Source organism: Ammospiza nelsoni, chromosome 4 (assembly GCF_027579445.1).
Source record: "Ammospiza nelsoni isolate bAmmNel1 chromosome 4, bAmmNel1.pri, whole genome shotgun sequence".
NCBI classification, from domain to species: Eukaryota; Metazoa; Chordata; class Aves; order Passeriformes; family Passerellidae; genus Ammospiza; species Ammospiza nelsoni.
This window is the reverse complement of record NC_080636.1, coordinates 17,496,845-17,524,167: the sequence shown is the minus strand read 5'-3', so window position 1 is coordinate 17,524,167 and position 27,323 is coordinate 17,496,845. Positions and strand designations below refer to the sequence as shown.

General features: G+C 39.3%; 1 protein-coding gene and 1 long non-coding RNA gene across 2 annotated transcripts in view; one reads left to right on the top strand and one right to left on the bottom strand.

Moving 5' to 3' along the window:
• JAKMIP1 (janus kinase and microtubule interacting protein 1) overlaps positions 1–26,714 on the top strand; it is a 142,376-nt gene extending 115,662 nt beyond the window's left edge. Inside the window, exons 19-24 of the mRNA XM_059470993.1 lie at positions 6–74; positions 3,236–3,313; positions 4,907–5,110; positions 21,240–21,305; positions 23,969–24,044; positions 26,468–26,714. Coding sequence (XP_059326976.1) covers positions 6–74; positions 3,236–3,313; positions 4,907–5,110; positions 21,240–21,305; positions 23,969–24,019 — 468 coding nt within the window. The 3' untranslated portion in view covers positions 24,020–24,044; positions 26,468–26,714. The remainder of the gene's footprint in view (positions 1–5; positions 75–3,235; positions 3,314–4,906; positions 5,111–21,239; positions 21,306–23,968; positions 24,045–26,467) is intronic.
• LOC132072576 (uncharacterized) lies at positions 5,218–13,962 on the bottom strand. Its single transcript, XR_009418349.1, has 3 exons — positions 13,754–13,962; positions 10,509–10,613; positions 5,218–5,407 (listed from the first exon to the last, which is right to left on the bottom strand). It is a non-coding gene; the product is annotated as an uncharacterized LOC132072576 (long non-coding RNA).
• Positions 26,715–27,323: the final 609 nt, after the last annotated feature.

Genomic DNA, 27,323 nt, shown 5'->3' with positions numbered 1-27,323 from the left:
TGTAGTGGTTGAAGCAGATAGAGGGGACAGAAGCTGCACTGACACAGAAGATGTTAGACCTGGAGAATGAGAAGGTAAGAAACAATAGCTAAAAATTCATTTAGCTAAAGTTCATGTAAGGTATTGTGCATATATTTCATCCCAGGCGGGTTTGCTGCCTTTCTCTGCTTGACAGAGATGGCTTCATGGTAAAATAGGCAAGTGGTTTCTAGAACAATCTATTCCTTGTATTCTTTGGGTTGAGAGAGAATTTTCAAATCTATATAGAACAAAAATAGCAAAAATATATATGAATTAGGGCACAAAGGCATAACTGGAGAGCACATTAACCAGTGTGAAATTGTCTTTGTGCTTTCTTTGTATATTAATTTGTCAGGCAGCAGTATCATGTTTTTAATGTTGGGGTCATGCTAGTAGAATTGGCAAGGGTATTTCTTTGCTCTCTTGTACTCAGCTTCTGGACAAGCTGTCAAGACCTCTTACTCCAGGTGACCTTTCTTGCCCCATGGCCTTCATGCCTAAAGACAGAATGTTTTCTCAAAAAGCAGTTCTGTCTTAAAGAACAAACTGACCTTATTTTTCCATATGTTGAACAGTTTTAGAAGGAGTGTTTGGTTTTATTGGTTTACCATGCATGCTGTGCTTCACATCTTCAAATGGCAATCCAAACACTGATTAATCCTCACCACACCTTTTACAGGTAGATAAATAAGCAGCACTGCATTCATCCTAAAGAATGGGACAATGAGACAGGGAGGTTAAGTGATTTGCCCAGGACCACTGAAGAATTGTGTGTTTGAACCACAAACAAAAATAGAAGTGCTCAGACCGTGTTCTCTGTTGAGTTTAACCTGTCATACTGATTGTACTTTAACACAGATAAGAAACTTACCACATTTAGTATTTGTTTATTTTTAAGTCTTGTTATGGAAAAATACAAAGGCTCGGGGATGGGAAAGTGGCCACAAATACAAGATTCTTTTGTAAAGAAAAATGGAAAAAATAGGGAGTTTGTAACTCGATATATTACCTTCTCCCTTATTATCTGTGATGTTTTCAAGTCTTACCATGGATAGCCCTTGCATCTATTTGTTTAGTACAGCAATCTGAGAATGTGATTGACTCAATGAGTTGAAAAATTATATTCTAGCATGATACTTTTAGAAAGACTGAGCACTGGTGTAGTTGTCCTTGAAACCCATGTTAAGGGTTTGAGGCCCTATTCTTGTTTCCTTCCCTCTGGTTTTCTGTGGGCAGCCTTTGCTTTCCCTTTTGAGCAGTAACATGACCAGGGCAGCTGCATTGCTATTCTGGGCTCTGGTGGTAGCTCTGACCCATTTTATAGTCTCAGACAAGTGAATCTACCTCTGTGGTGTCAGACACTTGTAAGAAAGTCAGGAGCAGGCCTGTCCTTTGCTGTGCACTCCCAGGACAGTGCTTGGTGGTGTTTCATCCTGTACAACAGCCTTGCAGTTGCTGTAATTCTTCCATGTCAAAAAAGGAGCCACCTGGGTAACCATGGTGGCATTCAGTTGCATAAATGTGGTGTCTAATACCATATCACATTCTCCAGAGTTCTGAACTCAGAGTTCTGGAGATGCCCAATAATGGCTGAAAAATATGTGCTACAGGAGTTGTTGGAGGCCCTTTCCTCTCAGGACCAGGAGCATCTTTAGAATATGCTGGAGCAGAAAATTATAAAATGGCTATCATGGCAATAGATGCCCCTCTGTTCCCAATCAAATTCCAGCCCCAAGACCAAGCCCTGACTATTACTTTGGGTTTGCCTTGAATATTAATTAATAGTTAATAAAAAGAATTCCAAGTTTACAAAATAAATTAATAGTAAACATTATACTTTTTATACAGAGAACAAATGGCACCTTGTTCCTCTGAATCCTCTAATACTGGTCCTGTATGTTGCTACTGTTACCACTAGAAACTGACAGAAAAGTTGTCAGAAGTCCACATTTATGTCTGATAGCAAAATTTGGCCAAGTAAGTGACTTTGAGGCAATCCCATATCCAATAAAACTAACCAGAGCAACAATATTTCAATTTTTTAATACTGTTAATAAAAGCTGCAATTAGTCATCTTAAGACCCCTATGTATTTAATTTGGCATTAATTCTATATGTGGAGGAAATGCAAATGTTTGTTGATTAGAAAAAAGAATGATAGAAAATATTAAATTCAGTCAAAGGGCTTTTCTGCTTTTTGTTCTATTACTAATTCTTTTGAGTGTGAAAACCTGCTTTGAAAGAAAAGCTAATAAAATTAAGTAACTCTTTGATATTTTACTTGCTATCATCAAACCTGGTCTAGGGGAAGGTGTCCCTGCCCATGGCAGGGGGTTGGATCAAGATGATCTTTGAGATCCCTTCCAACCCAAACCATTCTATGATTCTATGAATCAAAACACTCTAAAGGCTTGTCTAATCAGGCAACCATTTCAATGTCCACAACTTGCTTGAAGCATTTTTTGGATACTGAGTTCCCCTGAAACCCCAGTCTATGGGGTTTATATATAATATATATAAATATATAAGCTGTGAAAGTTGAGGAGTTTGATTTTTAAGAACAAAAGTAAACAATCCCTGTAAATCTTAAGTATCTTGAAAACTTCTTCAGCTCTTCAGCTACTCACTCAACCTCTCTGGGCATCACTTCACCTGTTTCAGTTTGGCCTCCTGCCTGTACAAGCTGAGGACTGAGTTGTTACTTCAGCTTCAGTAACACATCACAGGATGGTGCTGCAGAATCCACCTGTGGATAACCCTGCATGCTCAGGTTTCCTCCCTAGAAGAACACATCAGACAATAGCAATTAGGGCTTGCCCCATGATTTCCTTAAGGGTAATATTTCCAGGGGATATTTTCATAAAGTGCCCTCTCCTGTGTTTCTCTTTTCCCTCCCTTGGCCCTGTGTAAGCTATTGGACCACATGCATGTACATCCCCACTCACCTTTTGCTGCACGTCTGTCAGGTCCAGACAGGTTTGTGCACTGGTGTAGAGGTCAATGCTTTCTAGGTACAGCTTGTTAATATGATACACAGATTTGAAGTGCTAATATTGTAAATTTGATATTCCAAATATCCTTAGGATGAACGTGGTCATTTGCTATGGGTTTTCTTTTGCTTCCAAGTGGAAAGCTTGCATAAAAATGATGGCATTTATGATTCTTCATGAATTAGGATAAAGAACAAACACTCCCTTGTTTTTATTATTGCTCAGGACCTGTTCAGTAAACAGAAGGGTTATTTAGAGGAAGAACTCGACTACAGGAAGCAAGCTCTGGACCAGGCATACATGGTAGGAAAAGAACAGTCATTAAATTTTTTTGTTTGAACAGATATGATAAAATGCAGGGTTTGTTTTTTTTTGGTTTTTTTTGTTTTGTTTTTTTTTTTTTTTAATTATAAATAGGACTGTTTTTTACTTTATTATCTATTTTTTCCTGCCAGACTAGAAATCAAGTATTTCTTAAACAAAAGTTTAGGAATCGATTATAGTACTTACAAGTGTAACATTTTTGCATTGCATTTTTTATTCTATGATATGCAAACATCTTGTTAGTACATCTGGAAGCTGGTTTATGTATGAAAAAAAACCATGGCTGCTAAAATACACCAGAAATTACTTTAGAACTTTTCCATTATTTCTTTTCCTGAAGCATTTGTAAGTATTACTGCTGCTAACCTATCCTAAACCAGGAATGCCTGTTCTTCCTCTGCGATTCTTTCCTGTGCGATCCTATCCAACCTTATCCTTCCTCATTTTCAAAAGGGAAGCTGCAACCTTGCCTTTTCTCAGGCTAAACAACAATCAGGAATTATCCAGGAATTGGTAAAACTACACGCACAACTTTGCAAATAGTGAGACTTTGGGAAATCAAAGAATCAAAAATATAATGGCCTGAAGCACTATTTATACATTGTAAATATTTCTTGAGTGGAAAATGTTTTCAGAGAAGAAGCAAGGTCTAGTGCTCAGAGCAGATAACAGAGATAAAGCAAGCAGGCACTATTTCTAGCACTGTGACCTTGGGCAAGCCATTTAACCTCTCTGTGCAGCTGTTTATGCATCACTAATATGGATGGAATTACCTACCTCACAAAGGTGTTCTGAGGGCCAAAGGGATGTGGTCAGATGCTCTTGATCCAAATATTGTTAGTCTGGATGCTGGCTTTTGATAGGATCATGCTAGCCCCAGTAATCGAGGAAACACTGCCATGATTCCTGCCTTTCCTCTTGGGAGTACAATTATCCATGTGAATCTGAAGTTCTCCTGTGTTGTGGGCGTTGCAAAGTACTGCAGTTTTGGTCAGTGCATGAGAATCATGTTAGGAATCTGGCAGACAGCAAGAGATGGATGAGGGATTAGTGTATACAAGTGTTCCTTCCTTCATTGCTTATGGCAGCTTGGAGCTAAGCCAGTGACACAGACTGTGAGCCGTGGCTATCAGGTCACTAGGGCCACAGAGAGGGAGAGCGAGATTTCTGTTCACAGTTTTTCCTGGGGTCTTTTTATTTTATAGGATGGCTTAACAATTCAGCTGCAGTTGAAGGAAATCTGTTAGTTTGAATTAAATTTGTAATGTTGAGCAGCAAGATTTGGAGTTTTATCAGGTACTGAATGCAGACCTATCTTCTGAATCTTTCTTAAATGGAAGAATCAATGATTTGCTAGAGCAGGACCCATCTCCCGGGTGTCCATCCGTGCCAGGAGGCTGCGTGCACTCTGTGTGGAATGTTCCTCACCGCTCACGCTTGCTGCTTTCTGTCTGTCTGTCTGTGTCCATCCTGCCCTCCTGCCTTGCTAGCCTCCTCCTCTAACTCTTGGTGGGTCGTTTGCCTGCTGGATTCAAACGCCAGCCTGTCTGTGTGTGCTTTGGGTTGCACTAGAAAATCCAGGAGCTGGAGGCCACGCTGTATAACGCCCTGCAGCAGGATCCCGGCCGGCGGGCCAGCGAGTCGCTGACGGAGGCGCAGCGGGAGGATCTGCGCGCGGCGGTGGAGAAGGTGCGGCGGCAGATCCTGAGGCAGAGCCGGGAGTTTGACAGCCAGATCCTGCACGAGAGGATGGAGCTGCTGCAGCAGGCCCAGCAGGTAATCCCGGTGGTTCTCTCTCCTCCCCCTTGGTGTTGGTGTTACCTCTGTGGTTGCCGCCACTGCCCGTACGACAGCATCGCTTCACCCTCACCTCGTGGAGTTGTGTTCAGTCTGGTCTCTGTGCAGCTCCCGTGCCAAGGAGCGTGTGGTGTCAGCACCTGGGTGTGCTGGGCATGGTGCACACTCAGAACAAGGCACTGTCTCACCGCAAGGTGCTGTTGCACAACCTTTCGTGCGTGAGCAACCACACAGTCTTCCACAGGACTCCAATGGGAGCTTGTTGCAGGTTTGAGGCTTAAAGTAGAAAAAGTCAGAATGGAAGGTTGTTAGTGTAACACTATGAAAGGAGTAAAGGCAGAAACAGTTACAGGAATCCAAGTTTTTTATTTTTTCCCCTGTGGGAACCCAGAACATCCCTCTGGCTGTCCAGGACGGCCGAAATCCCTGCCAGGGGGCTCAGAAGCCCTGGCACAGAGCCCAAAACACCTGTGGTTTTGAATATGACCTGTGGAGCAAATTACCAACCTTATATGAAGATCAGCAAGCCACAACAGTTTAGGTAGAATATTAGTGAAGTTATCACGGGGTGGAAAAGTAGATTTTAGGGTTTTTGGTATGGAGGTTCAGGGAGCAAGATGGAGGAAACTGGGTGTGTGCAGCCTTTCTCCTTCTTCTTCTTCTTGGCCTCCATCTTTTGCTGAGGTGGCACGTACAGATTGGTTTAGACTAGAAGCTCACTGTCTAACATAGGTGATAGGTATTGGAAAGTAATTGTAAACATTGTATACGTAGTTTTTAGTATGAAGGGGGGGCAGGCAGAGTGCCTGGAACTGTCCTGCTGGACGGACCTCGGCAGGGCAGGAGAAAATTTTTATAGATAAGACACAATAAACAACCTTGAGACCAAGAACTGAAGAACTCCAACTCATTCTTCAAGCACTGGGCTGGGAAAAGAGACTTTTAACAATCTCGGGGTTGCAGCGACACAGAAAGGTCCTGAGATTCCCCTTTTAACTTATTTTAGCTATTTATGAACTCTTTTAAATAAAATAAAAAAGGAAATCTCAGGAAGTCTTTTAAGAGGCTACTTACAAGCTTTCACTCCTTTAAATTCATTCAGGAAGCCTTGTCTGTCCAAACTTCTTCCTGAAGCACAACTATTGACAACTTGAATTTGGCAAGGTCCTGGCCTTGAAGTGCGGTAATTATTTAGTGTTGGTAGCATTGCTAGTGTTTTTGTGCAAATATTCAGAGAAAGAAGAGAGCTGCATGTCTCAGGGTGTTAATTAATTACTACAGCAGAAATAATTGTTTCCAAGGATTTTGGCTCTCCTTTATAGTAGACTGTGGACGTTGTAGGCAGATGTCCTAGATCTTGTGGACTGCTTGGCTACTCTCTGTGCAAGTCTGAAATCACATATTGCAAATGCCAAAATGTGCTGTGCAGATGTGTCCAGAACAATGTTGCTATTTCAGGTGCTGATTCAGGAGCTGGGGCAAGAACTGCTTTCAGTTTAGTCCAAGCCTCTCTCTGTTCCAGTTGGCTTATAGATGAGTATAGATGAAACTGGTGTAATGTGACCCAGCACTGTTGTGATCATCTCCTGTCATCCTGTAGTGGTGGGAAGTGCTTATGGCGGCAGTGCTAGACCTGACCTCTGAGTTTCAAAAAGTTTCCTTTCTCTGCTCCTTGACTCTGTTGTGTTGGTTTGGAATGTGTAACATTGAGAGCAGGAGATGAACTTGTTTAATGGGTTGTCACCTAGTTTTAGTCATCAGAAATGGTGTACAGAAAGCTGGAGAGGGTAGGCACCAGCTGCCACCAAAAGCGTCAGAAAGAGAGAGTAGATATATTAAATTGGGTAAATAAAGATGGAGCCAGAAGATACTAGTTTAATGTTATTAGTGTAGCTGAAAATTAGTGAGAATGGTTAGTCTCTTAGGCAGTCCAATTTCCTAGCCAGACTGTTGATGTTTTATTCAAAACAATAACATACCCTACTTCTTTTCAGTAGGGTAAATATTGTTGTTGGTGATATTTAATGGGTATGAATGATATTGTCTGTTGAGTAATGCCTCTACACCTAAATAATTGACAATTTCAGATTTTAATATCGGACTAGATATAGTTTGGTCTTTTGTTTTCACCATGAATGTGGTTTGACATATTTTGTGTCCCTTGTTAGAGTGTAGTTTTTGGGGACCTGGGCAGAGCCTTTAAGTTGAGCTCATGTAATAGTGGCAAATAGAAAGGAAAAAATAAGAGTAGATTTGTAAAGTGAAACAGTTGTCCCAGAGGACTCAAAATACATATTTTATGTATATCTGGGGTTTAATTTAGATTTTTTTTCCAATTTGTTCCATGCCCTGCTTACTGTCAATTAGAGCACTTTATATGCACATCTGGAGCATATCTTCTGTTAGTCCAACTCATGCATTCACAGATTGCTTCACAACATAAGGTTAAATATGGTGAGTGCATAAGAAAACAAAAATGCCAGCATAAACATAGCTTCATTAGCCATGGATGTTTATGTACCTGTCTCCAGACCCCTTTTATAGGATGTCATTAGAGTTTCATGTTGTGCCCATCTCATTAGACATGCTAATGTTACAGCCCTGCAGGACATGTTAAACTGAATTCCACTGCTTAATAAGCATCTAAGCATTTTAGTAATCTATTTTTAACTCACACACACATGCCCTCCCCCCTACACATTCCCTATTAAACAGGAAAAACAAAGGCAAAGATGCTAGTTAATTTGCCTGGGATATTGGATGGCTAATTCTCACGGGATTACTTTCATCTCACTAGCAAGTGCCAGAAGCTGAGTGTTACACAAATGAAACCCCACTTGTGCTGAGAGAATCCGAATGAATGGATGAAACTGCACTAAGTGAAATACATCTCTGATAAGTACCCTCCTTTCCTCATGTATTTACATCCAGGGGGAGTTTTGCTGATGCTGTGACATCAGGAAGCACCCACTGCACTTTGTTCTGGCAAAACAGTTGTCTAGACCTGGCCAGATTTTACAGTCTGCAGTGCCTCCACAGTACTTGCAACACTTTTTCCTCTGCTGGAGTGGAGGTTACAGAGAATGATAGGACAACATGATGGACCTGCATGGCTTAATACAGAGTCTCTTTGTTGCAAACACCCTCAAACTTTCCCTGAAACAGAAATAATGTATTAAAGACTCCAAATTCTATGAAATTTTTGAATTACAATCACTTCAGAAGGCCTGTTACTTTGCCTTCATTACCTTCTGGTCTGCCGGATACAAGGGCTTCAAAAGAACAACTCTGCTTATCTGGCAGCCTGGTAACAGTCTTCTCTGAGTCAGAGTTTCTGTGTCATAGAGTAGGGGTTCAAGGAGGTCTGGTGATGAAGAAAGAGTTCCCTCCTTCTGCCTATAAATGCTCCTTGACCAGACATGCATGGTGCAGAAATGGGAGAGCACATGGTGAAAGCTATAGGTTGGAATGCAAGGTTTCCTTAGAGGTTAATTGCTTCATGCAGGGACTCTGAGGATTCAGCGTGTGAGGTGCTGGTGTTATAGAGCTGGTAAATGTCCTTCCTGGGGAATGACTGTCTGAGAGGGACAGGGATGGGCATAAGGAAATGGGTAAATGGCTGCCCAGGTGTGAGTTGCTTTATTTGTTTTTCTTTGTCCAGATGTAAAGCTTGAGTTATTGGCCACTGGGTATTGACTTTGTTACAGTGAAATAAATATATCTTAGAAAGTTGGGCTCTGTATTACATTGGTAGGTCTGTTCTTCTTGGGTGTGTACAGCCCCACATGATTACTGTTCATTAGTGTATAAATGGAACCATTCATGTATACCCATTGTGCATTAAGGAAAGCAGGCCTCTGTGGAGCCAAATTAGACATGCTGTGTGATTAGATCTGCTTGCTAAGGCACATAACACTTTTATTAAACCCAGAGTGCAACATGCAGGTCTGGGGGATGGATCCTCAGCTGAAATATGTTGGCAGTACTCCCTCTAAGTCAGAGAGGGTGCTCTGATTTACACCATACTCTCTATTTGGAGGAGGTAAAACTTGTTAATTAAAAATCTGTCATGAGCAGCTTGTGCTATTTGCTTCCAGCAATAGGGCATGTGCTATGTTACCATCAGAAAAGTCTCATTGTGTTACACTGCTCTTACAACCTTTTGGAAATCAATGTCTGGTTTATTTTTAGCAGGACTTTATTTAAAAGTAACATTTGTGCTATAGTCAGTGCAGTAGAATGACTTTACTGCTTTTTTTGAAAATCTGAAGGTCATTACTAGCAAGCTCTGTTAAGAAGAGTAATTTTTTTATGCATATACTTTGAATCATTTCTAGAGGGAGAGAAAAATGTGTTGTGTAGCTTTAAAATCCATCTCAGAGAAAAGATATTTTAAACAGAGCAACATGTTTCTGAAGAAGTGATATCAACTTCCCAGTTAAGCAAAGTAAAAAAACCCCATAAAACAGAACCCCCCCCCAAAAAAAGCAGCAGCCCAAAAAATCCCAGTACAGAAAATCCACACAACATTATGCTTAGTTCACCTTCAAAATATATTGTAATCGTCTTGTCTTCTAAAACTAGTAACTATTTAAATGTCAAATTATGCTTTATATAAATCAAAAAAATTAAAAACCAAAATATATTCTTGTTGGTTTTACTGTAGCTGCTTCTGGAGTATGAAACTGGGGAAAGTCAGCAGAAGCAGGTTTAAAATTAGGATAGATTTATTCAAATTGCCCTGTTGGCAGTATCCAAACATGAAGAAAATTTATAATAGAAAAGTAATTTATTCTGATTTCATCTGAAGTTATTTTAAATCCAAAGAGAAGATAGAAAATCCTTGAAGAACAGCAGATTGACACACAATTCCAAAAATGGCTGCTGCCAGTCAGAAGGTATATGAAAGACAGATTTTATTAATGTAGTCCAATAATTTCCTAGAGCAGTCTTATCTTTGTATAAAATTGTTAGGGGAAAAAAAGAAAGATAAAAGATAGTTTAGTTTATTGTGTCATCAAAAAGTGTGATTTTTTCCCCCTAAATTGTACTGTAGTACTGTACTAAGCTGAGTGTGTTGTCTTTTAACTTGAGTTAGAATATTCTTGGGTGAAGCTCAGTTTTACAGAGTAAAAGAAATCATTACATTACTTCTAGACCTGAATATAAAATATCTATGAACTGCTGAACTCATCCAATTCCAGCTTTAAATAGTTAGAACATAGCTGTAAAAATTTTAACTATGTTTTCATTAAACTAGGGCATTTACTCTCGTGACCAGATTGGATTATTCAAAAGTAAGAGGAGAAGAAATGAGCACTTTATTTGCATGTTTTACTGGAAGGAGGCAAAGCCTTAGGACAGAGCAGGTACTGACCTCCAAGGGCCACTCCGCAGAGAAGGATTTCACTGCTGGTGTGGTGCCTGCTTCTTAGGGACACCAAGGAAAAGTCAGAGAGAGGCACCAATGTCCTTTTTCATCCTGAAATGTCAAAATATCACTTGAAATTGAGATACAACAACTAATTTTCTTCACTAAGTTCCTTACTTCTTCTGACCAGCAGTTTTTTTCTGAGGGCACAGCTCTTCTGGCTTAAAGGCCAAACAAAGCTATGGCAAATGCCATTGCTCTCTGAGTTCTTCCTGCTCTCTTCTATATGGACAACTTTTCCATACTGGGAGAGCAATTTGTTTACAAATCCATAGGGTTGGATGTCACCACATCTATGTGAACATATAGGCTTGGCCATTTATAATAGATATTTGTGTGGGAAGGGGTGCGGTTGGTGTTTATTTCTCACCCAAGGAATATTATTAAGGTTTAATGTTTGATGGGAAAACTTTTGGGGAGGGAGAGAGGATGCTGTGCTCAGTGTACCTCATTGATATATAAAAATATAGGCATTGATAGGCATGAGGAGGTGTTGTATTAAATCTGTCCTCTCTGGCACAATGCTTTGTGAAAGAGAGGACAAGTTAGAGACAACCTCTCCTCTGCCATGTTGCCTTGTCCCAGAGAGTCTGGCTTGGTCAAAAACTCACAGCTGTGTCACACAATTTAGAAATTAGGCGAATTATTACTATGAACCTTGCTATAATAATAAAGGGGGAGGCTCAGATTATTTTTCTTCCAAATCTACCTAGATTTATTGGTTTAATGATTTTATTTTGAATCTGAAATGTTAAGGTGCTAGCTGTTTGCATACAATATGAAGAGGTACACCTAGGGTAACCACTGATTTTTTTTTTCCACAGTATTAATGGTCTGCAGTTTGTTGTTAAAAATGTAATAGATTACTGTTGATAATGCAATTTTTATCTTCATGAATCGCTGTTGAAAGCATCTGATATACCACAGCTGTATAACTGTCATCAATATTCATCAAGCACATCATGACTAGGCTAATCATGGTTGACCTGTGGTATTGATTTGTCATGCAGGAGTGAGCATGTAGTCTCTCAGCACATTATTGCTGCTATAATGACAATATCACAATAAACTTATGTAATTTCCCACAGCAGACATGCATGGCAGATGAGGGTTAATTTTAGTAATTTCTACATGTTCATCTTACAGTGTTTCCCTGTGTATGTTTTCTTTATATAGTCTTCAACTGTGTCTGCTTTGCTTATTGCTTTAGTGATGCTACTTGTATGAATAAGTGGTGATAGCAGGACTGCTGTAATACCTAAAAAAATACATCTGAAAGGTCTGCTCTATTTGTCCTAAACAATGTTTGACTGAGGTTCTACTCCAAGTAAGAACAACTGTATGCCTTGCAATAATATTAGTATCAAGAAAACTCTTATCTGAAATTTGAATGCTGAAATCCTCTCATCTGATATCCTGAATACCCTGATTCTTAGGAAAAGCCAGTGGGTGCTGAGGAAAGGCAAGGCTAAAAGGGAAAGTTTGTGAAGTTTGTTACAGAAGCTAAGGATGAGTGTATTTTCATATGCCCAATGCATACAAACACCATTATAATTACCTACATAGGAATTTGTTATTTAAATATCTGAATGTAAAAGAATCTAAATGTAATGATAAATATTACATTATGCTTCTGTTTGTTTTTTTTTCCTGCCTCGTAATGTGTCTGGGCTGTCACAGAGTCAGTTTTAACATGTAGAATGGGTTTTGTCTTCTGAGCTCACATAGACTTAGCATAGCCATTCTGTGTAAATATAAATCTAATATGACTTAAATTATTGTTTTTCCCTAATGAAAAAGCAATAGGACTGTTGATATTCTTCTGTTAGATACCAAAATATGTTGTTGCATAGATTCAAAGATTCTCAGTGTTAAAAAAGATGAATCAGGTTTTGTAATAAATACTACATACATATAGTAATTTGTATCAGATTATAACAGTTATTTGGGGCTGAATGCATTTATAAAATTCACTGCCTTACATCTACAAATGTGACTGAATACATATGCTGAGAAATGCATCAGTGCAGCTGCTAAAAGGTTCATTCTCCAAAGAAAGGCAAATAAAGAAACTACAGATGCATAATAAAGATTGAAAAGAACAATTTTCCTACATCAGTAACTATTAATTGGATTATAATTAGACTGCAGAACAGAGAAAAGAATGAAATTTTTACCTGCTATGCAAACAACAAAATAATGACTGAGAATCAGAGAGGTACAGTCCATCCAAAATGATCTATTATTATCATATGCAACTGGCTGAAATTTACACTAAGTTTTCATTCATGAAGTAAAATAAGATGTCAACAAAACCAATAATGCTTAAGCTAATGCTGTTGCAGTGGCATTTCTGTTTCCTTATGACCATTATGCAAAATCACATTCTAGGAACATGGGATTAAAGGGAACATTTGGATTTCTGAATTACACACCCCTTCCAGCAGCAGATCCAACAGCTTGAGTAATGCATGTTACAATTGCCTATGCAAATTGTATTGTTAAAACACTACATGCTTTTAAACAGCTGTTAAAATGCATTGGATTTCAAAAAAAGCCCAAGAAAAGAATGTGTATATCCATCACTTTAGTGATTTGAATAATAGCTAAAGGCAAGTCAGTTTATATTCATCTTTGTTTAAATTTGTACATGTAACATAGTTATGCCATTCACACTGCTGAAGATCTTACATACCTGTGTCTTAACAGTGAGCAGAATCTTCTTAAAATAAAGTTGTAATGAAACAATATTGATTCTTCCCTCTGTCAGACTGATAAAATATTTCCCATGCTAAATTTTGCTGTAGAATGAGATACCTTCTTGATCATAAGATGGCTTCAGAGTTTCAAAACGTTTCATGTCAGATGTAGCCTGTCCTGTGAAAGGACATTAACCTGAACCTTTCCAACATTTCAGGGCCAGGCTCTAAGCAGCTTAGCAAATCCTTCTTTGTCTGCTTTGTGCTAAAATTATCAAATTGTTTTCTTGGATTTGCTGGTGAATGTAAATCCAATAAGAGTGTGTCACAGGAACTGTTAAGGTGATTTCTAACCCCCCTGATTAGTACATTCTGTATTTTCACAAGTGCAGTAGCATGGCAAGGAGCATATTTTGAGTCTAGATTAATTGATCTTCTTGGTGTTGCTGTCTGTAAAAACAGTACATTCATATGGGTGGGCTCTTTACTTACCTGTTTAGGGAACATGAACATCAGTTCTACAGTTTGACACCTAAATGAAGGATGATGTGGTGATCATTGTCTGAAAGACAAAATTTGTCACAAAAGTTTTTTTTCAGATAGATTTTTCCCCATTTCCCAAAGCTTCTTGAGGATTTGAAGCCACCCAAGGTGTGGTTCAGGACTGTGAATGTCTGACTAGCCCTGTGGGTAAACTGGACAGAAGGCTTGGATGAAGAAGTCCACTTCATGTAGCCTGCAACACTGCCCAATGTAGAGAAAATGCAAAAATTCTGTCCATCTGTGTAACTAAAAAGGCAGCTGGCACATCAATTAAAAAAAAAAAAAAGGAATCTGTGAAAGGCACCATGGAGTGACACAGCCCATTTCTCATCAGAACTTGAGGTAGCTTGAAAGACAAGTTTAATCACATGAGGAAGTGCACACATTTTGGCTGCTTAGGGGAGGAAATCTGGACCTGGCATTTAAGTGCAGTGGGGCACTTGTGACCATCTCAGATCAATTTTCTTTCTTTGTATTGCTGAAGTTCCTCCCATGTCTAAATTTATGAGGAATCATTACTGGGCTGAAATGTTGCCTCCAGTATAAGAATGATAGCTCTGAGGCTGCAATCTAGGGCTCACTGAACTCAGACTAAGGATTTCCGTTCATTTCAGTGCTCCTTTACAAGGGGAGCAGTATTAATGGGAATGGTACTTAATGTAGATGGATTGCTATTAAAACACATGCTGAGCACTCATACTTCATTTGTTCTGTGTGGGAATGCCATTAACCTTCTTCTTTTTAAATGGAGCAATACTGTCGTTTTGGCTAAAGCACAAGCTGAGTCTTCTAAGCCTGTTACTGAAAAATGTCTCTATTAGTGAAAGAAGAGTAATATTTCCAGGCACACATCCACCATCATGCTGCTTGCATTTTGCCTAAACTTTGATTCCTCAGACTTCCCAGAGGTGTGGCTTGCAATCTTGGGGTTGCAGTGTAGCTGCAGGAACCAAAGCATGCTACAAATGACAGAAATTTGCCTTTAGAAATCAGTAGCTGGCTGGCTCTTTACTGGAAGTGTACTAATATGATTTCATTGGACTCTTTGTCTTCAACTCAGTTCTAAATACTGTTTTATCCTTTTTGTTGCATCCTTGTACAAGGGAGTCATGACAAGAATCAATCTGCATCCAGGGTTATCTAGCCTTGTGCTCAGTTTGGATGCAGATTGATTATTGTCATGACTCCCTTGTACAAGAGTGCAGCAAGGATGCTGGAAATTTTCCAGCTATCAGGAAAATTGAGCTGTAGGTGCAGGGATACCTGAATTGGTCTACCAAGGCCAGATCAGGTACATACTGCCTATAAAGCAATGCTTCTGTCAGACTTAGACACTCCCACTCTGTAGGAAGGTCAGACCTGCTGGGAGGTCCCATCTTGGTGGCTCAGTTCTCTGCTACTCAAGAGCTGACCTATCTTAATTTCCCTGACAGTACTGGAAGGTACTTGTCATCCAAGTTTACCAAAAAGAATTGCTTAAGTGAGTCATTGGATTTCAAGAAGTGCATCCTGTTTCCCAGAAAAATGAAGTTTCCATCATGAGGTGAAAGGAAATGGAGGGTTAATGAGCATTTATGACTATAATCTTCTGCACATTAATTCTACTGCTGAAAAAATTGTCAAATTTCTTGCTTTTGGGGCAGTTGGACAGCCCTTTGTGTTTGGGATCTCTCCAGGAACTAAACTGGAGAAGCCTGCAGTCAGTGAACATACAATTTATGTAATGTGGTTGACTGATGGTAAATGTCCCTTTTGTGACTGTTAGTAACATTGTCATATGTAGTGCCTCCATTAGGAGCAGTCTTTGCCTGTCTTGGCATTGCAGACTTCCAGAGGAAATGTGTTCTTCAGCTGCCTGACCCTTCTGGGTGTGCTCTCCTTTACCTAATTGTTAGCATTTTTAGGCTGTTAATCTGTGCCTCCCACTTTGGTACATGTGCTGCATGTGTAATGACTATGAAGAAAAGTTTTATAATGCAACTTAAAAGTCTGTTCAAATTGCAACTAAATAATAAGTAAGGCATCTTGAGCATAGTTTTTTCTGTGGCTGTCTGGCAGTGGGGTGGATGTGTGAGCTGAGCCCCCCTCCTGGCAGAGCTGCAGCTCTGCTGAGCATAGCCTGGCCAGCAGAGCCATCTGCTGATCGCTCTGCCCAGGGAGTGCTCAGCCCTGGCTGTGCCGTGCCTGCCTAGGAGCACTCACTCAGGAGAGGCAGCAAACTCGCTGCTAGTGCAGGAATGATTTATTTATCGAGCAGGTGCCTGCCATGCTGAAATAGGGGCTGGTCCAGCCCTCTTTCAAAACTCAGGGAAGCTGCATGCAGGGAATATTTGCAAAGGCACCATCTATATTATTTTGTGAGGAGATTTTATTTACTATTGTAATAAAATCAATGAGAAACATGTATTCATTATTTTGTCATTTTGGTTTTGAATGCGGGCAAGGTGGACAGTGTTAGGAGTCCATCCCTTTTGTTTACTCTCCTCTCTGGCATGGTTGCACTCCCATTGCCCTGTTTTTGCCTGACTTTGGCTCTTTGTTTGCCTACAGTAACTCCATTGTATGATTTGACTACACAGGGTTGTTCTCATGAATCCTGTCAGTCCCAAAAAAGGTGCACTCCTGTGACTGAGGGGCAGCTATTAGCTGCAGGAAGACAGGAATTGCTGGAACCCAGCAGAGCACTGCCCTGCATTGTCCCTAATCCTCTCTCTGACTGTGACCAAGCTAGGGGCTCCAAAGGAAACACAAACACTCTGCTGGACTCAGGCTGCCTACCAATAATTCCTACCCTCTCTTTTTAAAAAATGAAATGAAGAACAGCCTGTACCTTTCTTTTTAGCTGAGACTTATCAAGGTTCTGAGAGCAAAATAGAGTCAATTTTGTTGCTTCCTCACACTTTTTTTGTACTGTTGAAAATATATTGGATTTGCAAAGTTCCTGCAAGCCATGTCATGGGTAGAACTGGATTCATCTTTTATAGCACAATTGTTACCACTCTATACCACATGGCAGGAAAAGCTCAACTTAATGATCGTCAATTTATACACTGAAGCATAAAAATATGTAGAATTTCGTGATAACAATGAAATAGTTCTGCATGATTTGTTGTCCTAGTCACACTTCTGCAAACATAAATCAGAATATACTAAAAGCATTTAATCAAGTGTTGGAATCTGAGAGTCCACAGCTTGTTGATTGGTAATTCTTGCAAATTAAACGAACAGTAGGTAAAGATGTAAAGGCTTATACTGAATCTCAAACAGTCCTGACTTGGTCTTAATTGGTAGCTCTAACTTTTGTGTAATTTCCTTCTCAGTAATTAAATATAGCATTTGACTGATGAACATATCTTGCTACTTCTAGGAGATACCTTTTTGTTACAGCTATGGTCATTTATCATACATGTATTTTTTAAAGTTGTTTTTGGAAATTGCCATCTTTGTGATCAAGATAATGCAGTAAATGCAGATAGGTACAACAAGAGAAAATTATTCTTTTTATGTGTTAAATACTAAGGCTTTCTCTACAGTTAAATAGAAATAAATTATTAAATCATATTTTTCAGGATATATTAATAGCCGAACTATGCTGGTTATCTGCCAGGTCTGTCCCTGAGCAATCAGAGGATATTAATGGGAATAGCTACACCCACTTCATCCTCCTGGATAATCCTCCAGGGGAAGCAAGGAAACAGCTAGGAGCAAACAACTCCAAGCTTTGGTACCTGATGAACAATTCCAGCCCAAGGTTGTGTTTTAAAACAAATTTTGACCTGTCTAGATTTGGACTCTTTCATTTCTGCAGCAAAGAACTTAGTTACAAAATTTTACTTATTGGCAGCAAAAGTATTCTGTCACTATGATTTGCACTCATATGAGAGGAATACAAGCTGTTTAAACATTCAGCTGCCTTCAGCACCAAGTGTGGCGCAGCTCTGAGCACACATTTATACCCATCAGTGCCTGCCCTGCAGCTGTGCCCACCCTGTGCAGGGCAGCAGCAGTGCCCTGGGCACCTGCCAGCCCAGGCCCTGCACCATGGCTGTTATCAGAACCTTCCCAGGCACAATTCAGTGAGGTGATAAGCAGTACAGCACTGCAGCAGGCAGGAAAAGCACAAAGTGGCCACTAATGAGCAGTAGATTCTAACACACAATCAGGTAATCAAGCCCCAGGGCAGGAACAGGAGCCCGCTGATCCTAGGTTGAACAGCACTGAGAGCTGTAAATTCAATCTAGTGCATCCCAATTAAACCTGCTGTTATTTCAAACCATTCAGCCCCACACTGGCCACCAAACAGAGCACTGGGCACCAAAGAAAGCTCCTGTGCTTTCACCCCCTCTGGCAGCCAAGCCCCACACAGCCACTCCCTCTCTCCCTCCCTCCCCAGTAGGATCAGGAAGGAATTGGAGGTGTAAACTAGAAAACTCATGGGTTGAGCTAAAGACAGTTTGATAGGGAAAGCAAAAGCTGCACAGAGAAGCCAAACAAAATAAGACATCAATTCACCACTTCCCATGGGCAGGCAGGTGTTCAGCCATCTCCAGAGGAGCAAGGACCATCACATGTAACAGGGACTGGAGCCAACAAACACCACCATTCCAAATATTCCCCTTTCCGCCTCCTTCCTCCCACTTTATACACTGAGCATGATGTCACATGGTCTGGAATATCCCATTTGTCACTTTGGGTCACCTGTCCTGGCTGTGTCTCCTCCCAGCCTCCCACTGACCTCCAACTCCCCTGCCAGAGAGGAGGGTGGAAAGCAGAAAGACCTTGGCTCTGTGTAAGCTCTGCTCAGCAACAGCAAAAACATATCTGTGTTATCAACCTTGTGTTCAGCACAAATCCAAAACACACCAACATACCAGCCACTGTGAAGAAAGTTAAATCTACCCCAGCCAAAACCAGCACAATCTGCCTTACTGTTACCAATTTAGTTGTTTTGAGGGGTTTTTGTAGATTTTTCAGTTCTCAGAGATTCAGTCCTTTGTGTATTCCCTTTCAGCTGGTAGGTTGTCTTTGTATTTTAAGTGATTTTTAAGAAAGTATATGTTTTTGCACCTTAAAACTATTATCTATCTTCCATCTCCCAAAATTTAACAGTTATTATGGGAAGGAATTGGAAAATGGAAGCCTCAGCCCTTTTTTTAGAACTGCTCTGAATAGTTGGAGAAAAAAGCTGGATAGCTATAATCTTGAAAAGATGAAAAATTCATGAGGGAGTAATAACATCTCGATTTTTACTTGATTAACAGAATTCCCAAATCCTAAAAATGCCATCTTATCCTAATTAACTTGTTCTTTTAGGGAGGAACACTTGCTCTAAACCCTGAGGTGAGAAAGCCACCAGATGTTGGGTGGCTTTAAATTATTTTATATATTTTTTTTTCTTTATATTCTTTTTTTTTTTTTTTCCTAAAGGCAGAGTCTCAGGAGTTATTGAAAAATATCTTCACATGATAAATCTTGAAGAGGGAAATGATATTTTAAAAAATTGTTTCTCTCCACTTATCTCACTGTGGTCAAATTTTATCTGATAGCATCAGAGCACAACCCCCAGAGAATTGAATTCTGTCAGTCAGGTCTGGGATGTGGTTAGAAGCAGGAATCAGCATAACTGTAATGAGCTGGTGAGAAACAGGAGTCTAACCTGATGGATTAGAGATGTTGGGGCTGATTCCAACTGCCTGTTCTCATCCCATGGTTTTTCACAGTATTGTAACATTCCTGCTACATGCAGTACATGAAGATGATCACTTGGGAGATAGGCTTGCCTTGAACAGGGTGTAGATGAGCTGTAAATCAATTTAAATGGAATAGAGGAAAAGTGGAATTAATACAGCTGTGCTTGGGGCATTTGTGATTGTCAGCAAAGGTGCATTCACTTATATCACCTGAGGGTAATCTGGCTCATGCTGGTTTGAGCATTATCTGGGGAAATCTTTGAGCACTGCAGTATGATATAGTGTAGGTTTTGATTGACTTACACTACATGTATAATATTCAAAACAGGCTTTAAGTTAAATCTTCAATTTTGAAACAGGAGCAATGATAACAAAGCTTTTTTCTCATGGCTTGTCTTCAACATTTGTGTGGAGGAGCATGCCTGAGGAAAAGTGAACTGCAGGGTCGTGTGTACCTCGTTTTTGGAATAGTTCCAGGTTAGATTTGTGGTTTTCAGGCCAAACTCCATGTTTCTCCAAAGCAGTTTGGTCAGTGGCTCACTGCTGCCTTGCTGCAGCTGTCCTGGGCTATGAGTGTGGAGCATTTACCCTGGTTGAGGTCTTAGGGCTGAATGCAGGTAACAACTACCAGCAGCAGCTGATACACACAGGTTTGTGAGTGATGACTGGCTGTTGTTTTGAAACAGGTACTGTTGTTTGCATCGGTTTGAGAGGCATGAAATAATTTGGGAGTGAGACAGCAGCAGCTGCATTAATTGCACTCACCTATGCCATCCATGTTAGAGGAGGTGATAATTTGTCTTTCCAAGGTCAGGAACTGTTAACACCCCTAGCAGGTGTAGGCCAGGCTGAGATTGGGTAATCCCAAAAAAAACTCATTGTATGAAGTTGTTTCTTGATCACCAGTGACTATTAGTAGAAGATTTCAGGTTTCTGCCTATAGAAAAAATTACTTATAACCTACTTTATCTGTAACAAGTACAATATAAAAGTGTAATAAAAAGCATCTAAATTGTATAAGACCCTCAACATCAAAATAAAAATAAAAATAATAAAAAAGAAGTGTGACTTACAGAAAGGAAATAAGGAGATATGTGATACAGAAAAGAATAAGATAGTGGACCCAGCAGCAGTCATGTTTTTGAAGAATCTTTGTGAAACTGAACAAGAAAAATCCTTAAAAATATGGGGAGCTACAGTGAAGGAAACATTCCATCTGGCTCTGGTGGGAGGTGACTGGTAATAGGACAGAGCTGAGTCTCTGGATGGTGTCTTTGTGGTAAACTGAAAATCTGTGCATTCTCTTTCCTGTGGTATAGCCTGACTATGCTAGAAGCATGGTTATGTTTCATAGGAAGAGAAAATTAAAGGTTAAAAGGTGATAGTCTAGGTAAGCTGACTGTCTAGGTAAGCAGAAAAACTGGCAGTTGGACAAAAAAAAAAAAGAATTTTGATGCAAAATGGAATTGTCTGTGTGTATATGTTAAAATTATGAATTATGAGTGGTGGGGAGTAGACTTCCTGGTATAAACATGACATTCTGAACATGCAGCTTGTTTGAATTGCCATGGTTTCATGGAAATGTGGAAAATTCTGCCATGGAAATGCCTAATATAGCTGTAAAGGAAGTGTTACAGTAATAATGGGCATTTGTTCTCTTTATTTTTAACCTATTTCTCATCTTTTTTATTCACATCCTTTTCAAATTAGGTATAATAATGTCTATTTTGCTTTTTCTGTTCCAGAGAATTCGAGATCTAGAAGATAAAATAGAACTTCAAAAGAGGCAACTCAAAGAAATTGAGGAAAAGGTAAATTTATATCTGGGCAGTACCAACAATTTTTTTTTCCACAGAAAATTGTTTTTTTCTGCTGCACTGATGTTAATAGTACTTAATCTAATATCACAAAATCTATTTTAAAATGAGATAAAAATTTGAGTTTGAGTCATTGCAGCATGAAATGCAGCTCTGTCCCTAATCTGCTCAAAATTATTTCCTATCCAGGATTTCTGTCAATTACAGGAAGGAATCAATGAGCCTGGGGAGACTCTAGACTAGTAGAAGGAGGATTTGCTGTGGTTTAGAACAAAAAAGAACAAAGATTCTTTTTTTCTCTGAAAAAATTGGTTAGCTCAGCCATATTTGGCAGCATTGCCTTGCAAAACTTTCAAATACTGAAAAATGGAACAAAATTAGGGAAGCGCCTGTGAAACGCTACAATTAAGGAGTATTTCTTGTTTTAATATAGAAAAAGGTTGATATAATGGATCTGATTTTTTTTTGAAAGAAGCTCTGACCAAGGCTTCAGACAGCAAATGAATTTGTGTCACTGTGGCTCCCAAGCAAGGGATGGTGCAAGGTTTGTGGAGTGTGGGCTCAGGTTTTCCCAGGTCTGTGGAGTTTAGGCTGCTCTGCAGAGAGCATGGACTGACAATGGGTTTTTCTCCAGCCCCAGCAGAGTGTTTTAGTAATGTTACCTTTGCTGAACCACTGCCTAGATGCCAACAAGAGTCATGTCCCAGGTTCAATTTCTTCAGCATTTATGGGCATGTGATCCTATATAAACCTACTGCTGGGCAGAATGGAGACCCTAGTGCAGTTCTCATTGTATTTTTCTCTTGGGATGAGAATGGGTAAAAGGGCAAAAGGAAAGCTTTTGCAGGACTCTGGAGGGAGTTGAAAGGGCTCAGTGGGGTTGGCATAAAAGAGGGAGGATTCAGGGAGCAGCTCACTGGATGTGGAAAATTTCTTCCTCACCCTTCTCTGATCCAGCATCCCTTCATCTGCTTCCAGGATGTGGCAGTCCTCCCAGTTGCACTTCCAGCCACTATTCCAATTCCCTCAGCATCTTCCTCAGCCCCTTCTGCTCCCACAGTAGTTGTCTCCGCTCTGCTGTACTTATCCTGCACTTTTGAGACTGTGATACCTGTCTGGGTTTGTGGAAGAGCAGAAGAGCCTGCAGGAGCTGGGCTGTCTGCTGCTGTTGCTAATTAATGCTTTACATCACCCCCACAATGACGTGGCTGGAGCTGCTCTGTCTGCATGTGTTGGGAGGGCAGTGCTCCATGTTGGCACTGACAGAGAAACACGGGCACTATTCACCCTTAAAAGGGCTCTTTTCACCCTTAAAAGGGCTCTTGTGCTGCCTTTGCCCTCTTCTGCCCCAGACCATGTCTGTGCCTGAAGCTGTTCCTGCCTAGCAGCCAGTGATGTCTAAGGTGCTGCACTTAACTCCTCAAAGCAGAGAAACGTTGAGGGATAGACAATACTTGTACATATTAATTATTTCAAATATTACTGTTTATCCACCTGTTCTAAAAAATAAAACATCTCTAGATGTTGCTCTTGCCAAAATGCAGGCCTTTAAGGCATTGCCATTAGAGTTTACAGAGCAGGTATAGGATTAGCCAGACTGATAATTTTGGAAATGGAAAATAGCATTATCTCTGCTGGTTCATCAGCTGGATGGATGTGGAAAAGCATTGGAAAAGAAAGAGCTTAATCACAAGCTTAGCAGAAAGCTGGTAATGAGTTAAAATGATTAACATCCTCTTTGCTTTAATGTTACATTAGCAAGAGACCTCAAAAAAGCTTCATCTCTTTCTATTGACCTTCAGCTTCTGGATGGGCTTAGGGCTTCCTTCTATACCTATTACATTTGAATTATTTTTTCCCTGGGATTAAATCCCATTCTGATGGCCCAAAGGAAGATTGTGTTTTCAGGGAAGCAATGGATGGTATCATTTTATCTCATTGTTCTTCTCAAGGTTTAATGTGTTAATGTGCAGACTGACACTTGCATGCTACTGATGCTGAGCACAATAATTTCTTGTGGGCAGAAGATCCTTATGCTTTTGAAGGAACAGCAGCATTTATAGCTGGTGGTAGCTAAGGGATGCACCCCTTACTGTGTCTGAGTATGACTTTTCATTTTCCTTTAGGAGTGGATTCAGTTTTTAAGTTTTGTGTAAAATCAAAACATAAGTATTACAGTATTTCTTCCCTATAAATTCTTCAGCAAACTGTCCTGTACAGAAGAATAATATAAAATCTCAGTTTTAATCTGTGGGTTGATATATTAGGAACAAATGCTGTTTAAACACGCTGTGCTCTTCTCAAAGCTGATTCTCTGCTGTTTCAGTTTCATTTAGGTTGTGTCCTTGGATTGGTAAGCCTTGATTCAGGAAAGATTTAGTGTGTGTAATTAAAAGTACTTCTTTAAGTGAATCACAAAATCAAGCCAAATATATATGAAGTTAAAAAATCCACAGATTTTGCCATTGTAAAACTGCCCTCAAATACTGATTTTTTTACTGCTTTTAGAGTAAGATTGGTATACTGTGTCTTTCTTTCAGATGAACTCAATTAATGATGTAAGACTAACTGCTGTAATGTGAATGGATTTCATATTGCATATCTTACATCTTCTTTCTTTTCTTTTTTCCTCATTTTCTTTTGATCTTATGTTATAGTTTTTGTTCCTTTTTTTGTTTTTTTCACTAGCATTCATTCTGTGGCCTTGATGACACAACTGAGCTGAGACGTGTGGTTGGTATTCTTTGTATTTCTTTGTACTCAGTTTTTGACTCCTAGATTTTGCCATGTTTTGGGGATTGTTTGTAAGACCCTGAAACCATGAGGAAGGGCATACTGGTTGCACCTGCACAGAGAGGAAGAGCCATCTATAAAGTCCAGCTTGGATTCTTTCCTTCCTAGATTTCTGCAGAAAGTGATTGGCTTTTCAATGAGAAATGATTTTGTATTCAAAGATACTGAGTGCCATAGCTGCAGTGAGTGCTTTCCATTCTTGCAGAGCAGTTACATTTTGTCTCAAAGTTCAGTTATTGCTGTAGGTTCCTGCCTTCTGTCATGCTGGATGGAGAGGAGGCAAAGAATCACTTGGCCCAAGTTTTGCTTTCTAAGTAGCCCTGTGAGCATAACCACCCATGCAAAATAAAGAGTTGATTTCACTTCCTCCAGATCCTTGAGGCCATGAAATAACTTAGGAAATAATAGCAAATTTTCCCTTTTATGAGGTGATTGGAGGCTTGCAATGTGAATGACACAACATGGAAAGGGTGAGGATAAAAATCCTCTGTGCCTCTCCCTTGAGACATTGGCATCACTCTCACTGTCCTTTCCCAGTGCCCTGGTCCTTTCAGCCCAGTGCTAAAGGCAGTGAATTTCTTCAGCTGTGGCAGGAGCCATACTCACCTTTCACAGAGAGCAAGAGGGAAATGCATTTTAGAAAATCAGTCCCAGTCCTGTTCCCTGGAGCGGTGCAAGTTCCACACTGCCTTTCAGGAAGGATGGTAACTCAGCAGCCTAACTGAGGATTAAACTATGCTTTAAAGCTATTGAATATTATACAGTATTTGTATTGTTACTGTTGTTGGGTTCTGGTTTTTGGGGTTTTTTTGTTTTTAACCCAATAATACACAATGCTTTTACCTTTACAAAATTTCTAAGCTTTTTTTTCTTTGTAACCTGTTGTGAATTATTTTCAAGGAATCTCCTTATAGTGGGAGTTTAATCAACATTTTTGAAACTGCTCTCAGTACTGTAACTGAAAAAGAATGGTGACAATCATTACCCTAAGCCCCTATTATGAGCATGAAACAATATTGTTAGCATGAAACAATACTTTCTACTGCCCAGATCTCAAATACTTTTGAGAAATCAGACCTGTATTATTATGGGCTTTTTCTAGGGTTTTCAGGTCCAGTATGTTCAGTTATCATCTTTCTGTTGATGCTTTTTTGAACTTGCTCTGGGCTTTTATTACAAGCATGGCTGCATATGCTTTTTACTTTTCAATAATTTTTTCAATAAAATGGTAACAAATGCAGATGGGTAGAATGTAATTCTCAGATATTATTGTTTTCTTAAAAGTGCAGGAGCTTTCTTTTGATTGTTAGAAGTTGAAAAGTAGTTGAAATGGAACAAAATTTTTCAGTATTTTCAGGATTGCTTCTGAAATTTTGTTAATTTTGTAAAGATTGAGCATATGCTTATAGAAAGGTGTTTGAAGAAAGGTGAAGCCTTCTAGTAACCTGTTCACCTTTCCACATTCTGAAATGAATTTTTGGATAAGACAGATGATATTTTGGTTAAGATAAGCTGGAAAGAGTAATGTTAAAAGAGTTATCAAACTATTGCCTTTGGAATTTCCTCCACGTTTTTTATACCAGTCCCAGTAAGAGGTGCTAACAGCTGGAGGAATATATATGTTTTTAAATATGTTGAAAGATGTACTGGCCAAATCTAGAAATACTTTATAAACATTCAATAAACAGTGAAATCACCAGCATTTTTAAAATTCCATTTAAAATATTTTGTCATGCTATGCATTCAAGGGATTTATAGGTTTCCATTCTGATATTACCTGATAGTATTCTGGATTCCTCTTAGATTAAAAGAGAAAAAAAATAAAATAAATTGAAAATTTTTATAGTCTTCAAAAAATGCATTATGCTGATATAATGTACTACTCTTCCTGTCAACAATAAGCACTCAAGTAATTAAATTCAAGCTTGGTGACAAGCATTTTGAGGAGATAACACAGGGATAATGACTGTGCAGCCACATAACTACTCAGCTTTTGACATTTCTAGGAGTGCACATCACATTGTGGTGCTGGTTTGAAGGGCAATGTTCTTTAATTTATCTTGCCAGAAATGAATCTGTCTCTGGTTAATCTAACACAAAAAAGCCAATTTTAAGAGACTTAATTATAGTTGGACTTGTCAACGATGTTAATTATTTCAAGGCAAACCAGGTGATTTACTGATAGTAATTTTGGTTCTAGTTATTCTGAAGGTAATATAAAACATTCAGGTATTGAGCTGTCTGTGAATTTAGGGTTGATACCAACACATATTTCTAAAGTAATGTTTTTTATCTAAAGCTTAGCAGACTTTTTCTTTTCTTTGTTATTTTTGTTTTCTGTTTTTGTTTCATTTTGTTTGCAGGCTATTAAAAGAAGCTATGGAGTGAAAAGCTGAGTCCACATGCAAAAACACGGAAAATATTTATCAAGCAGCTTTAAATTGGTGCATTTTTTTTCATAAATCAGTTTGCATAATACTTGAAGCTGCAAAATTAAAATTAGAGACTTTTTAAAAGATATGGCTTCAAGCTGGAATGATTTCACAATCAAATAAAGACCAGCACATCATAAACACTGAAAAAAATTACAAACAGGACTTAGACTCTCCCACCAACCAAACAGCAGAAAAATACAAGTGCAATTACTGGCTGCTATGTGAACTGTTATCTACCAAATGGTTTTCTTACAGTACTGAGATCTTTGTCTCCATACTGCATGCTTTCAACAAATGTGGTTTGCATTTCACCCAAGAAACACAGGATCTCCTTTTTAATATCTGTATTAAAAAAGCTAAGTGTTTGACAATAAGTTGTCTGTAGTAAATAGCTGAAAGGAAGCAAACTGTTCAAACTTGGAAACAAATAAAGGTTTACATCCCTGCAGTGGTCAAATTCATATTAAACTCCTAAGTTGGAAATCCACAGGTGCAGAATGGAAGTGTTTTGGAGAAAGGCAAGATGGTAGATTGAAGTATGAAAACTTTAAAGTGGGTGAGAACTGTGTGGGAAATATGATTCTTTGAATGTTTATTGAAAAGAATGGCAATGTCTTGTAAAGACAGCACTGGGAAAATGACAGATTCCATGGTGGCCTGAGAGGTCAGGAAAAGAGAATGCATGATGTGCTGTGCTCAGTGATCTCTTCAAGAAGAAAGGACTTGGAGAAATGATAATGTAGATAAATGTGATAAGCAGAGAAATAGTTGAATGTGAATATTT